Raw genomic sequence first — 16,364 nt, 5'->3', positions numbered from 1 at the left:
AGGTGGACCAATACGTTATTGACTTGCGCCATTTGTGAAGCTCTTCCTCTTGAATAAATTGTCAATTTTTGTGAAATCTTAATCGTTTGTTTGTCCTTACATGTACATCACATCTACCAATCTCAATCTCATTCGGATAAGTCCTTTTGGTGTGTTCTCCCCCACCCCCCAATCCTCCCTCTTCCTCTCTCCAGCCAACTCCTCCAAGATTTCTGTTCACAAGAAACCACTGTGAAGTACTTGGTTCAAATTCATATCTACATACAAACTAAAAAATGATGTTAAGTTTCAGGATACTGCAGTCAAAGTCATGAGTATCCTCGGGATCTTATTAATGATGGTCTTCAGAAATTTGTAACTCATTCTTTTGAGTTTTAAAAGCTGTCTTTATAAGTCAGTACATATAGACATTCATTAAAGGACATTTTCATTGATAAAAAATACAATTTTTTGGACTGTAATTTGTAAATAAATTAACATGGTATGGGGTTAAAATATGATATATGAAAATATAGGAGTTACATTCATTCATATGAATATGCTATACACAAGAAATAAATATATTTTGTAAGATATTTTATCATATATAATGCAGGTACTGCAATGATGGGCATTTGTGCCCAATACTTATTTGACAATAAATAAATAATTTGGATTGGGAAGGATATTCCTCATCACATTTCAGAACCATATGAGAGGTATCATCCCCACTTTCCAACTCCCCCCCCCCCCCCCTCCACACACACACACACACACACACACACACACACACACAAACACACACACACACACACACACACACACACACACACAGTGATATTTTTCCACCCACCCAACCTACACAATATCCATTTCAGTCTCTTCTCCACTCCTGCTACCAACCCGTTGCCTCATGGCTTGTATCGTTGCAATACACACATAATCAAGACCCATCTCATACATCTTCCTGCTGTCGCCTATTCAGTCCTGTCACTGGCATAGCTTACCACATGAAAGGCATTGTCCTCTGTGAAAGCAGTCATGTCATCTACAGACTTGATCAGTGCAGCTTCTATTAGGTCAGAGTTCTGCATGTTTGTCTGAGATTGATTCCAATATTTTTGGGGTCAGTATGTTACATAGAAGTCTCTCTATCAGCCTACATATTACATGTGAGAAGCTGCTCGGCTTCAATCAGTCACGCAAAACATGGACAACTGCACTACCCATGGAAGAAGTGCTGACACCCTCTGCAAATGGGGAGAGAGATCAGCTCCAAATTGCGAATGCAATGCTGCAAAAACAAACAATCCAGCACATAGTAGAAGACTATCCAGTCCAAGCTTACAAGGGAACCATCGTCAATTTGCTAGCTGCAACAGAGGAGGTTATCAATTATATTCAATGTCTGTTTGTCAGTTTGTAATTAAATTGTATATAAAGTGCACAAGAATGTCAGTATTTGGTAAGAAGCATTAATCAGAATTCAGAATAGCACAAATTCTGGTTAGGTAATTTTTATTATGTGGGAGGAATATGACATGAACTTCCAACTTCTGGAAGGCCACACATCAGCAGTGCTGAAGCCACTAACACTGTACAGCAGATGATTTGGTTTAAACATCAAGTTTTTCTGGGTGCTGTACAGTAACAATTTTAAGATGTTGTGGAGTCCCTTCCTGTATCTGCAAGGGGGCATTCATTAAATAAAGCAACACAATTTTTTCTGAAAGCAGGTCGGTTTTATTCAGGATCCCAATAAACCATATTCGTCCCCACTCCTTTGGATGCGAAATCCAATTTTCCAACTACTCCATTCAATGCAACGGTCTTATGCCAACTTACTAGTAGGGCATGTATGCCTGCATGGTACCAATCTACTGGTCGACATTGGTGCCGAAGTCTTGTTGCTCAATAACCTGTCGATCATCTATGTACTGCTTCCTATGGAAGCCAAACAGGTGGAAGTCAGAAGGTGCAAGATGGTGTTAGGGTGGATGAGGAAGAATAATCCAATGTAGTTTTGTAAGCTCCCCTTCGGTCTGCAAACTTAGGTGAGGCCTTGCATTGTCATGGAGCAGCAGAAGTTTGCATTTTTGTGGTGGTGAAATCGCTTCTTCAGTTTCCTGGAGATGTGTACAGCCGGGCAGCACACAGGAGATCAGACAGGTGTACATAACCTAGTTGCGATGATGCCAGATTCCTTGCCCAATGACTCACTGTGCTTTCATTCATTGCCAGGTGTCTATAGACATTCTGCAAGTGCTTGTGTATATCTGCAATGCTGTGGTTTTCCACAAAAAAAAAAAAGACAGTGATGGCTTTCTGCTTGGAACACAGCACTGTGGCAGGAGCCATTTTGAAGATTATATATAGTGCCATCACCTATTAGCACTTTGTGAAACTGTAGGGGTTGAATTGGGAATAAACCACGATGTCCCACAACACATTCCACATTTTGTCAATTGAAATTGGTTAAGAATAAATGTTTTGAATTACTTATTGAACATCCCTTATATTATAGCACTTCACAAGTTGCTGTGCAGTATGTGATTGATTATGTGTAGTTCCAGATAATATTTTTTACAGGATTGCTGACGAGTAAAATGAAAAGAGCCTGCGGAAGTATGCAACTCTGTTATGTGCTGTAAGTAATGTGAAAATGTTCATGTCTCACATATAAATAGAGCGCATGCTCGGTCAAGCCAAAGCACCTCAGTGCTATCCCTGTAGTAATGTGGTTTCTGAATATTCAGAGGCATCATTGGCATAATTTTCTATCCAGGACAAATCCAAGGAAAATATAGAGTATGGCAAGATCATCTCTTTTTAGTCTTCAGTGACCCAGAGGAAACATTTAATTCTATTCCAAAGAATATATTCAGAATGTATTGCTGTACACTGTCTTCTTGCACTCATTAAATGTTGTGACTGCCATACAACCACAAAATGTTGGACAATTTTTGCAGATCATTGGTTGTGCCAGTAGAAAAGGGAAACTTTTAGTTAAATCTTTGAGTATAGCATGTGGTGTAAGCTGTGGGACATCAGTGTACAATGGAAGTTGTACATTTTTCCAGTCTGGTTTTTATGCAGCTCACTTTGCTACTCTATTCCAAGCAAGTCTCTCCATTTCCAGTAACTACTACAACCTACATCCATTTGAATCTGCTTACTGAATTCTTCTCTCAATCTTCCTTAACAATTTTTACTCCTTACACAGCCCTCCAATGCTAAACTAATGACTCCTTGCTGTTTGAGAAAGTTTCTGTCATCCGATCCCCTCTTTTAATCACCTCTTTTAACGTTGTGCCAAACATTTCTTTTCTTCCCAATTTTCTTCTCCTCATTAGCTACACAAACTGTCCATGTAACCTTCAGCATTCTTCTGGAGCACCACCTTATGAAGATTCCTTTTCTCTTCTTGTCTGAACTACTTATTGTCCACATTCATTTCCATACAAGGCTGCATTGTGGACACATGCCTTCACAAAAGACTTCCTAACACTTAAATTTATATTCAGTGTTAACAAATTTCTCATTTCTCTTTTTCAGAAACACTTTTCTTGCCATTGCCAGTCTGTGATTTATATCCTCTGTACTTTGGCTATTATCAGTTATTTTAATGTGCAAATAGCAAAACTCATCTACTACTGTTTGGTGTCTCGTTTTCTAATCTAATCCCTCCAGCTTTGCCTGATTTAATTAGACTACATGCGATTAACCTTGTTTTTCTTTTGTTGGTTTTCATGTTACAACCTGCTCTCAAGAGACTACCCATTCTGTTCAACTGATCTTCCAAATCCTTAGGTGTTTTTATTTCTTTTCTCAGCACTTTAATTTCTTCTCCAAATTTATCTTTGGTTTCATTTGCTGTTGACTCAATATGAAGATTGAATATCATGGGAAGGCTAAAACTTTGTCTCGTTCCCTTCTCAACCACTGATAGCCCCTTGTCTCTTAAAACTCCAGTGAGGTTTCTGTACATGTTGGGAAGAAGATTTAAAAAAATTATTATAATTTTGTTTAGGCATCATACGAAATTTTTGTTGTTAGTTTTGTGGGTCAGACTGGTGTGAGAACTGTGGTCTCAAAAGCAGATTTGTTACATATAAGCTAGAACAGGTTTGTTACCCAGTTGTTGCATTTATTGCTGTGACATTTTTCATGACAGCACTCAAGAATAACATCTTTTTCATCATGACCAGTGAAACAAGATGAATATATCTGGGAGACAGGAACATTCAATAAGTAGCAGCTTTACATGGAATAAATGGCTGGTATCTAAATGGATGCTTTGCCCTTTATTCCTGTTTTTGTGCTGTAACTACGAAAGTACAGAGTAATAGTATTGAGAAAGGTGAAAGCCCCTCAAATTTGACAAGTTTACGAACAGCTTTATATTTTTTCTGGATATTCTGCAATTCATTCAGAATTATGTGAAAGACCACAAATGAAATGAAATTAATATCATAAGATAAACAGAGAGAATAAACTCACCAGACAAAATATGTCACATCCTTAAAAAAGCACATTGTGAATGTGGTGTCAGTTGTATGGAATTACTGAAAAGGTGAATAAACATAGAGATGAAACGGAAAATCAGAAAGGAACTATAGTATTTGGACGTGCCCATGATTGCACTGTGAATAGAGTTGCCCGACTGCTTTCAGTGTATCAGTCCAGACTCTCCAACATGTTTACAAGGGATGGTGTACCACTTGCAGCCAAGTCACATGGTGCAATAACAGTGGCTGTGGAGAGATCATGACCAACAGAGAACAGAGATGATATTCATGGCTTGTCAATGACAAAAAGTTTCAAACCTGGTGGGAATTGAATACAGCGGACATTCTTCATTGCATGCTTTGTAAAATGCAGTTGCTTGCAGCAGCCCATCAAGCTGTGTATCTTTGATGGGTCAAACTACACAAAAACTGAGCAGTTGCTGACTGGAGATGTGCACAAGGCATATCCCAAAAGTTTCAAGAATAATTAGTTTTTAAGAGGTTTATTTCTTTTTAAAGCATAAAACGTTAAAAATCTTCAAAGTATGTTCCTTCCACATCTACACTTAACTGTCACAGGTTTGCCCAGTCTACATAGGCTTCCTAGAAGGCATCATCAGAACTATCCTAAGGAAACACATCAAAGCTTCTTTTACACGCGCTAGCGACTTGTGGTGGTGACCCCTCAACTTCCTCTTTGTTCTTGAACACAAAAAGATGTCTGGGATGCATGGTGACTGAGGCAGTGTGGCTCGGAACATTGTTGTTATACAAAATCCAGTTGTTCACAGTGTCTCTTCTGATGTATTTTGTAACATGCGGGGACACAAGTGTAAAATTGCCCATTAACCTTTTCTCCTTGAGTCACAAATTCACTATGAATCACACCTTTGGATTGAAAAAATGTGATGAGTGTTTGGGGTGCAGAAGAAATCTCCTATCTGTTACAAATCACAGTGACTGAGGGCTCGCAGCTTTCACAGGAACAACTTTACAGTATCTGGCTGCAATTTCAGTCACAACTAGATATCACAAATAGAAAATAGCAAGTAAAAGTAACATTTAAGCATTATAACATTAGTGCTATGTGCCATCTATTTACTGACATTTGTGCTTCGTTCTAAGAACCTTGTGTCTAATACTATAATGTACAACATGCATGTCCTAGAAATGAATCAAGAAGATAATTTTCTCTGGAACATTCCGCTCTTGGTGCTTTACCTGACAGCAGCACTGATGTGTTTGGTTAGTGTGTGATATTGTAGCTCCCACTCATGAAATCTCATTGTGTAGTGTAGCCTGAGGTCAAGGTTAGGTTGGAAGGTGATAATTCGGTTGAGAGTATGTGAAGCCAGTGAATATAATTGCCAAATAAAGATTATGGAAACAAATTGATCTATCATGTGGCCTAATGTTTAAGTTCGTGCCATATTTAAACACACTTAATGTACACTTCATAAAAAAACTAAAACAGCAAGGTAAATTCAGAAAACATATATTAGATAGTGGACAAGGCTCTGATGAGTATTTTGATGTGTATTACACACACACACACACACACACACACATATATATATATATATATATATATATATATAATACGTAAACTACAAAAAAGTCAAGAGGGAGAGGGCGGGCTGGTGGGTGAGGAGTACATTACATAACTTTTATCAAATGTTTAACTGTGGTACATTCACAAGATGGATATTTTTTTAACATTTTAATAAACAGGTAAACTTTTTGCATATCTTTAAGAGTTGCACTTAAACTGTTTCCAGTGCCAGCTTTTAACTGAAAGATGTGTACTTCCTACACTTCTCACTTGCACATCACAACCTTAAAAAAAAGTCTGTATCGATAAATAGGTGGCAGAAAATTTAGGGTTATTGGAAGGCTTTAACAAGGCGAATGGAATTTTCATTATTCACTCACAGTATATATCACATTTATTTATCATCCCTTTTAAATAATATAACAACTTCAATGACATACCGTTGAGATACTTAGTGTGCACACCTTACAGATGAGAGCAAATCCCTTCCATTGTATTGTCATTGTTCACCTGGTCTATGCAATTTTGCAGATATGCTTGCTGGTGCCTCTTATTTTTTACTTGTGACTTATCACAGTGTAATATATATGGTTATAAATTGCAGGAGTCGTATTTTAATGTTGGTGGTGTGCAGAGGGATACAAGATGTGAATTCATAAAATGTGGGCTTATACTATGACAAATGTCAACAAAAAATTGCATTTATCAAAAAGTAGCATTCACGGAAATCACTGATACTGGAAAAGTCTCAACAAACCCATCCTAAAAGCACTGCCTAGGACTTGCTCATGCAGGCCTTCTTCAGGCGAGGTGAAATTTTCATGTACCCCTCACTGCTTTGTCATTTTGAATCAGGACCATACTCAGAAACCCATGTCTCATCACCTGTCACTACTCTGTCCATGAAGTCAGAATCAGTTTCATGGTATTCCAACAGCTCACAACACTTCAGCACATATATTTACTTCTGTTCATCGGGCAGCACTTTTGGGACCATCTTTGTGCGCCCCTTTCTCATTCATAATTTGTATCTCAAAATGTAGTAAACATTCAGTTTTGGCTTACTGCAATCTCCTCAGTATTGTACACTTAGGCATCAATCCCCGTTAAAAAACTTTTTACAATTGCCCTACGTTTCGTTGCATTCAGGATGTTGACAGATACCCCAAATGCTCATTGTTGATATTTTCTCAGCCCTCCCAGAACGTCTTGAGTCACTTGAAAGTTCTCGATTTGGACATGGCTTCATCCTTTAAGGCTTCCCTTATGAGGACCACTACCTCAGAGCCCAATTTTTTTGAGTTTAATGCAAAATTTGATTGCATATTGCTCCTTGATTAACCATTGCATCTCGAATCGTAATGCACCACCAAAACACACTATGTGCAAAGTGCAGTCCTCATGCTGTCATTGCCCAAAGGCAACTGAGCCAAGTCATGTTCATTAGCAAAGACATCTCACCTGCCAAAAACAACACCGCTCTAACCCTTCTGGTTCACTGGAGAATTTTTGAAACTTTTGATACAAACCCTGTAGTGTAGTCCAGCGAGTTACTAATTTATTAGAATGTGTACTCAAGAATGTAATTCTGTGTACTTTTTGCATTATATAGATCCTTACTTTGCCAGTATATAGATAACTGATAGTAATCTGTGTAAAGTTGCATATATGTTGTTTTTTTTTTTTTTTTTAAGTATTTAAAAAAAAAAAAAAATCAGCAGCTGAGTGGTGTATGAGGAGGATCAATTTTGTTGTTGCTGTTGTTTTTCAGAGTAGCTGTTTTTCTCTTGACGTACATGAATAAAGTAATCTAGAAGTAATTGCCATAATTGTCAGTTTGAAAAGATTAGTGCTAGTCATAATGTGTTGTTAGTATTCTTTACAGAAATGGCCAGCATTTGTTGCTTTTGTCTAGTAATGTATAATATCACTCATTCCGCATTCCTGAAGACTCTCCTTGATGATGGGTTTTATGAACATGATGTATGAATGAATCAGTGAATGCTATTTTACCTCTTTTTCTAATGGTTAAGATGTTAAGTGCTCTGAGGGCCAAATGAGTTATTTAACCACAGTGTATGGAGAGTGCAGCTCAGGATGGAGGTGGTTCTGTGATGCTTAGGATTGTTGTGTTTTTGTCCCCATACAGTAATTTGGACCCGCTCATTCAAATAATGTGAACACTAATCAGGATGTGTATACATCAGTTTTGGTGACTAAGTGTCACACACTCCTGTACATCTTCTTTTTGAGTGTGCTGTGGATAGTCTTATATTTCAAGGTACCAACAGTCATATTTACAGACTTGCACACACATTCCAGGTTGTACAAACACTCAGGCACCCTATCAAGCCTCAAATGGTCCACCAAATCATCCATCTTAGTTTTATTGAAGTTGTTTCAGTTAATTTGGAGCAGTAGATAAAACATGGGTAATAACATCCCCACAGACTGGTAGCTCTGTGTAAGGCTATTCTAGCTTGAGTGCCCACCCACGGGCAACCAGGTAGTTGCAGGAAGAAGTGGTCAAAGAGCTGACATGTAGTCAGTCAGTCAACATATCCGAAGAAAATCTTCCTTACGAATTCAAGACCATAACTAAGGGTAGAGCTGGTGGTGTATTGTATTAGCACAATGTCTTCTGGGAGTAACTCATTTTCTTGTCAGTTGTGCTTATGATATATTTCTTTCTTCTGTCCTCTCTAGATGTTAATTATTTTACAGTGCCAAAATTGCCTCCTTATAGCAGAAAAAGCTTTTCTATTCGCCATGAAATCATATTTGACTATGTAAGGTGTCATAGTGTGCTGATTAACACTTGTTCTTAGCAGGTTAAAGAACAACATAACATGCTGGTTACTTTTTCTTTTCATATGAAATTGTTGCCTTATTTTAACAGCTAGAGTTGGGAAATTGTGTCCACAGAGCAGAAGGATAGTATGAGAACTTTGTGACTCAGTGTTCATTGATGAGTGTAGAAGTTACTTGTGGCTATAGTAGCACTGAGTGCAGGAAATAGACAGAACTTCAAATAGGACAATTTCAAGATTTTTCTGCAGCTAGTCTTTTGTGAAAAGAAAATGTTTGCATTGTCATGACTCTTTTTAAATGATGTAATGTAATGAAAATTATCTGGCTCTTCTTGTTGCAGGTAATAGTTGTTCTCAAGTGTATGTTCCAGTTTGAATTGTTACCCTGGAACCAGCAAGCTGTGCCAGACAATGCACCCTTTTTTCCTCCAAGAATTCTAGGTATTGAACGTAAAAGTCATTACGCAGTTTATGACTTATTGTTGTTGCTTGTGGCATTTTTTCACAGGTAAAAATCGTGCATTTCATATTATGTTGTATTTGGTATAGGAGACATACAAGAAATTTACCAACTATGTGTATTCTTCACAGATTCATGCTGAAGTCCCTCGGACTGTGGAAAAGTTCATACCAAGATACAGAAGAATTTGTGAAAGGTGAAGAGGTTTATGAACTTCTGGAAGATGAAGATTCACAGTCTGTTGATCAAAGGAAGACTGCCTCAGAGAGATCATCTTCAATGGCAGATGACAGAAGTATTCATTCACAAATGAGGTCCAGAGATGGTATGGGATCCTTCCGTAGGAGAAGAAGTACAAATTATGATATTATGACAACAGGTGGTCGTAAGCTTGCATTTTCAAGAGGATTTCCAGATGAAGTCATTCCAAGAGAAGCAGGAAGCCGAAGAGCTACCCTTATTGTTGTCAAAACGGAGGATGCTGAGCCATTTCAACATATTCCTCAAGTTATGCTTGAAGCGTAAGTATTACATTAAGTTGTAATAAGCTTCATACTCCTATGACACAGTTTGTGCTGAATACTGAGAACGATCCAGGAATACAGTGAAAATAATTCTTAGTTTTCATATTAAATATACATTGCAACAAACCCCCTCCCCTGCCTATTTTCAAAGTTCAGATGTGCACTGTGTGATCAAAAGTATCTGGACACCTGACTGAAAATGACTTGAAAGTTCGTGGCACCCATCATTAGTAATGCTGGAATTCAGTATGGTGTTGGCCCATCCTTAGCCTTGATGACAGCTTCCACTCCCACAGGCGTATGTTCAACCAGTTGCTGGAAGGTCTCTTGGGGAATGGCAGCCCATTCTTCATTGAGTGCTGCACTGAGAAGAGGTAACGATGTCAGTCGGTGAGGCCTAGCATGAAGTCGGCATTCCAAAACATCCCAAAGGTGTTCTATAGGATTCAGGTCAGGACTCCGTGCAGGCCAGTCCAGTACAGGAATGTTATTGTCATGTAACCACTCTGCTACAGGCATTATGAACAGGTGCTCGATCGTGTTGAAAGACGCAGTCACCATCCCCAAATTTCTCTTCAACTGTGGGAAGCAAGAAGGTGCTTAAAACATCAATGTAGGCCTGTGCTGTGATAGTGCCATGCAAAACAACAAGGGGTGCAAGTCCCCTCCATGAAAAACAAGACCACACCATAATACCACCACCTCCGAATTTTACTGTTGGCACTCCACATGCTGGCAGATGATGTTCACCGGGCACTCATCATACCCACACCCTGCCATCAGATCATCCCATTGTGTACCATGAATCATCACTCCACACAACTTTTTTTCCACTGTTCAGTCATCCTATGTTTACAAGCCTTTCGACCAAGCGAGGCGTCATTTGGCATTTTCTGGTGTCATGTGTGGCTTATGAGCAGCCACTCTACCATGAAATCCAAGTTTTCTCACCTCCCGCCTAACTGTCATAGTACTTGCAGCGAATCCTTATGCAGTTTGGAATTCCTGTTTGAAAGTCGGGATAGATGTCTGCCTATTACACATTACCACCCTCTTCAACTGTTGGCAGTCTCTGTCAGTCAACAGACAAGGTCAGCCTGTACGCTTTTGTTCTGTACATGTCCCTTCACATTTCCACTTCACTATCACATCAGAAACAGTGGACTTAGGTATGTTTAGGAGTGCGGAAATCTTGGATACAGACATATGACGCAAGTGACACGCAATCACTTGACAATGTTCGAAGTCCGTGAGTTCCACGGAGTGCCCCATTCTGCTCTCCCATGATGTCTAATGACTACTGAGGTTCCTGGAATGGAGTACCTGGCAGTAGGTGGCAGCACAATGCACCTAATATGAAAAATGAATGTTTTTCGAGGTGTCCAGATACTTTTGATCACATAGTGTAGCTTGAGCTGAGCATGTTTAATATTATTCTACTTTCCATTGCTCGATTTTGGAAGTATCAGATATAGACCCCTTCACTGTATTATGCAGTATCTGATGGAAGAGACAGCTTTAGCACAATGTTAATTTTTGTAAATAAATTCCACTCTTCTCTGATGTGTGTGCGTGTAATGATTCAGAATCAAAATCAGGAGTGCTTCTTCAGTATACTCTTCTGATACTTTCCAAAGTCAATCTTATCATTGTACAGCTTTCGAGTTTATTCCTGAACCAATGTGTTGCTCTGACCTTTGGCTGGTGAAACACACAACATATAAAAATGCGTGCACAGGTTCTTCCACTCCTACGGTTACTGCAATCACCGTCCCATCTCAAAGACACTTGTTGCCCCTTGAAAATAATAAATCTGCACAGTAGTTGCATTATCCATTATAATAATTTCGTATGCAGATGTACTGTTAATGAGTTTCGTTAATCGGAAAGGCAAAGGCATGGTTATACATCACTCTTCTGGAGTGGTGGGTAATACCACATATTCCGTCACTTAGATCAATGAACTTATGACAAGTTCATTCATTGTATTTTAGACATGTATTAATTTGTGCAAATGAGTAATGAGTTTCAAAATTGCGGTTAATCCCTTACATGAAAAATCTCTGCCTACTGCTACTTTATAGAAGTAATACTTCAAACAATGAAAATCCAGGATGGAATGTAACAATATTAGAGAATGAAAGTTGCTACTCACCATATAGCCAAGATGCTGAGTCGCGATAGGCACAACAAAAAGATTCACGCAAAATTTAGCTTTTGGCCATTAAGGCCTTTGGTTTCAGTTGTCCGAGATTGCAGTTGCGTTTGCGTGTGTGTCTATTGGTGACAAGGCCTTAATGGCTGAAAGCTATAATTGTATGAATCTTTTTGTTGTGCCTATCGTGACTCAGCGTCTCAACTACATGGTGAGTAGCAACTTTCCTTCCTTCTCTATTATTGTTACAAAAGTAATACTTCCCATTTTAAGAATACAGCAATAAGATCTGCTTTCCTTTCCTAGCTGTTTTGCTATTTTTCTTAATACAATAATGCATGAGTGATTAAGTATAGTGCTTCTATATACGCACACATTATTTTCGTAACTGAAATTACATCCATATTTAAGAACTACCACTTCATTTATTTTCTCTGTATCTGTATATCATTTCATATCCACTGTGTTTTCCTCTCTGAGCAACTGCAGCACAGTTTTCTTAATGTTCCTTTAAACATCTAATTATAATGGCGTTGGTGGGAAGGATCCATATGGCACAGGCTGTGAAGCAGACATTAAGGTGAGGGATATCATGTTTGGCAGCATGTTCAGCAACAGGGTGGTCCACTTGTGTCTTGGCCACAGTTTGTCAGTGACCGTTCATAAGGACAGACAGCTTGTTGGTTGTCATGCCTACATAGAATGCAGTACAGAGGTTGCAGCTTAGCTTGTACATCACATGACTGGTTTCACAGGTAGTCCTGCCTTTGATGAGATAGGTGATGTTAGTGACCGGAGATGCTGAGTCGCGATAGGCACAATAAAAAGATTCACACAATTAAAGCTTTCGGCCATTAAGGCCTTTGTCAGCAGTAGACACACATACACACACGCAAACACACACACTCACATAAACAAAACTTCCACACACATCTGCAGTCTTAGAGAGCTGAGATCACACTGCGAACAGCAGCACCAGTGCATGATGGGAGTGGCGACTGTGTGGGGGTAAGGAGGAGGCTGGGGCAGGGAGGAGGAGAGATAGTATGGTGGGAATGGCGGACAGTCAAGTGTTGCAGTGTAGATGGAGGGCAGGAGAGAAGGTGCGGAGGGGGGAGGGGGTAAGTAGGGGAAAGGAGAGAAAATAAAAGACTGGGTGTGGCGGTGAAATGACGGCTGTGTAGTGCTGGAATGGGAACAGGGAGGGGGATGGATGGGTGAGAACAGTGACCAACGAAAGTTGAGGCCAGGAGGGTTACAGGAATGTATTGCAGGCAAAGTTACAACCTGCATAATTCAGATAAGCTGGTGTTGGTGGGAAGGATCCATATGGCACAGGCTGTGAAGCAGACATTAAGGTGAGGGATATCATGTTTGGCAGCATGTTCAGCAACAGGGTGGTCCACTTGTGTCTTGGCCACAGTTTGTCAGTGACCATTCATAAGGACAGACAGCTTGTTGGTTGCCATGCCTACATAGAATGCAGCACAGAGGTTGCAGCTTAGCTTGTACATCACATGACTGGTTTCACAGTTAGTCCTGCCTTTGATGAGATAGGTGATGTTAGTGACCGGACTGGAATAAGTGATGGTAGGAGGAAACCCTTGCCCTGCAGGAACTTGAGCAACATGCACAACGCCACCTCAAAAAGCTCTCCATCCTACTCACTTCCTACTTCCGCCTCGGAGTACCACTGTCCACCACTTCTACAACCACCTCCAAACCTCCCCCACTGCCCCCTCATAGCTGACAAACCCTATCTCGTAGACCTACTACATTTACCCCACCCTCCAACACACCCTCCCACCACCATACAGAACCCAGAACCTAAAAAGACCCACAACACAGTTATGAACCTTTCCTCCAGAAGCCTTAGTCCCACAGAAATATCAATCCTTTCCAAAGGCCTCACCTTTTGCCCCACTCCCAAATTCAATCATGCTGTACTAGTTAAAGACCTCAGCATCATTCCCCAAATCCCTCAACATGCAAACTAACCTTACATCCACAGAAATAACTGCAGTCCACCATCTAAAAACTGATCCCGACCTTATAATCCTACTTGCAGACAAAGACTCCACCACCATTATTTTGAACCACAAGGATTACTTAGCAAAAAGACGTGTAACTATAACTGTATTGTTCCATCCCAATACTCATATCGGGCTAGACCTATCAACTACTTACTGCCTTTTGCTTAAAAGAGGCCTGAGACGTCCTTCCTTCTACCACAAATCTCCCATTTCATTTCTTCTTTCCTCTCAAAAAATATTTAAATCTCCCATCATTAGTAATGTACAATTTAAATTTAAAAGTATAACTGAATCTTGCTCTTTTTCTTACCATCAGTACTTGTCTCACTTTTTTTATTGCTAATTTGAAGTCATTAGTACACAATCTTAAAACAAAATCAGGCATTTCAGCTAAGTCAACCTTAAATACTACTTGGTACCTAAAGTCGTTGCAATTAATTGCAGTTTGTAGACAAAAACTGTTGTACTAATAACAATAATAATAATAATAATAATAATAATAATGAGGCCCAGGAAAAGAATAGGCCTCCGGTATGTTCTGCCAGTCGTAAAAGGCGACGAAAAGAACAAACCACTAATAGGGCTAACCCTCCTTTTAGTGTGATTAGTTGGTTCAGGACAGAACTAATGAAGCCTCGGACAAGTGCTGTCATGGCCGGGGACGACGCTTGAACCCTATGCCCGTCCACAATGGTAACAACACTGCTAGCCACACGGAAAATGATTTAAATCCAAATAGCGGTGTTTTGCAGGATATGCTTCCTGCAACCACCCTAGAAGGAAAACAAAGACAGAGGACGAGATGGTCAGATGAAGTTAACCGACACCTCATGTTCTGTTATTACCAAGCAACAAACTTGGTAACAAACACAAATGGATACAGATCACAAGTATACACAACATTATTACCAGATACCCAGAATTAAAATTTTTAACAGAACAATGTCTACCTGATCAGATCCGTGTAATAATCAAAAATAACAAGATACCCCAGTCAGAATTAGAAAACATCAAACAACAAGTACAACAAATACTAGAACAAAATAATGTGCAATCAGAAGAAGAAGAAGAAAATACAGTAATGGACTCAAACATCCCATAGCAAACAAACAAAGAACAACACGCATCAATTAAACAATCAGAGGAAAACGAAATCTTAAGACAGCCACCAGAACAAGCACAAATAGAACTTGAAGTAACACGCATGTTAGATATAGAAGAAAAATTTCGGCTGACATATGTATAGAATATATAGAATACAAAGACACAAATACAGACATTAGACCATTCTTGCATAGACTGCCAAATAACCCACAAGTCGAAACAACAATAAAAACTACCAACACAATCATACACAACAAAATAAATGAAAACACATCTATGGACGAGTTACAACTACTGGTTTATATAGGAGCACTCACTACACTAAATATACACACTAGGCAGAGATCAGAACCAACCAACACACAGAAGAAACCCACAAAACCAGCATGGCAACACAGGCTACAGATCAGAATAGAAAAACTGAGAAAAGACATCGAACAGCTAACACAATTTATAAGAAATGAAATGTCAGAAAAAAAATGAAAAAGGTTAGGTAAAATCTCACAACAAGAAGCGATAGAGCAATTAGATGAAAAGAAGCAGAAATTACAAGCATTGGCCAAACGACTTAGAAGATACAAAAAAAAGTGAAAATAGAAGGAAACAAAACCAAACATTCAGCACAAACCAAAAGAAATTTTACCAGACAATAGATAACACACACATTAAAATAGACAATCCACCAAACGTAACAGACATGGAACACTTCTGGAGCAACATATGGTCAAACCCGGTGCAACATAACAGGCATGCACGGTGGATACAAGCAGAAACAGATACATACAAGATGATACCACAAATGCCTGAAGTGATAATTTTGCAACATGAAGTCACCCAAGCAATTAATTCTATTCACAATTGGAAAGCCCCTGGAAAAGATAAAATAGCAAATTTCTGGCTAAAGAAGTTCACCTCAACACATTCACATCTAACTAAATTATTTAACAGTTACATTGCAGACCCATACACATTCCCTGATACACTTACACATGGAATAACTTATCTGAAACCTAAAGATCAAGCAGACACAGCAAACCAGCTAAATATCGCCCCATAACATGCCTACCAACAATATACAAAATATTAACTTCAGTCATTACACAGAAATTAATGACACATACAACACAGAACAAAATTATAAATGAAGAACAAAAAGGCTGTTGCAGAGGAGCACGAGGATGTAAAGAGCAACTGATAATAGATGCAGAGGTGACATATCAAGCTAAAACTAAACAAAGG

At 39.1% G+C, this 16,364-nt stretch overlaps 1 protein-coding gene across 1 annotated transcript in view; it reads left to right on the top strand.

Annotated features, from left to right (window-relative positions):
- The window catches only part of LOC126088449 (piezo-type mechanosensitive ion channel component), a 724,612-nt gene that overhangs the window by 617,516 nt on the left and 90,732 nt on the right, over positions 1-16,364 (top strand). Inside the window, exons 37-38 of the mRNA XM_049906591.1 lie at positions 9,191-9,357; positions 9,441-9,830. Coding sequence (XP_049762548.1) covers positions 9,191-9,357; positions 9,441-9,830 — 557 coding nt within the window. The remainder of the gene's footprint in view (positions 1-9,190; positions 9,358-9,440; positions 9,831-16,364) is intronic.

The sequence above is a fragment of the Schistocerca cancellata genome, chromosome 6 (assembly GCF_023864275.1).
Source record: "Schistocerca cancellata isolate TAMUIC-IGC-003103 chromosome 6, iqSchCanc2.1, whole genome shotgun sequence".
NCBI classification, from domain to species: Eukaryota; Metazoa; Arthropoda; class Insecta; order Orthoptera; family Acrididae; genus Schistocerca; species Schistocerca cancellata.
Note: the sequence above shows the minus strand (reverse complement) of the source record. Positions and strands in the feature narration are given on the sequence as shown.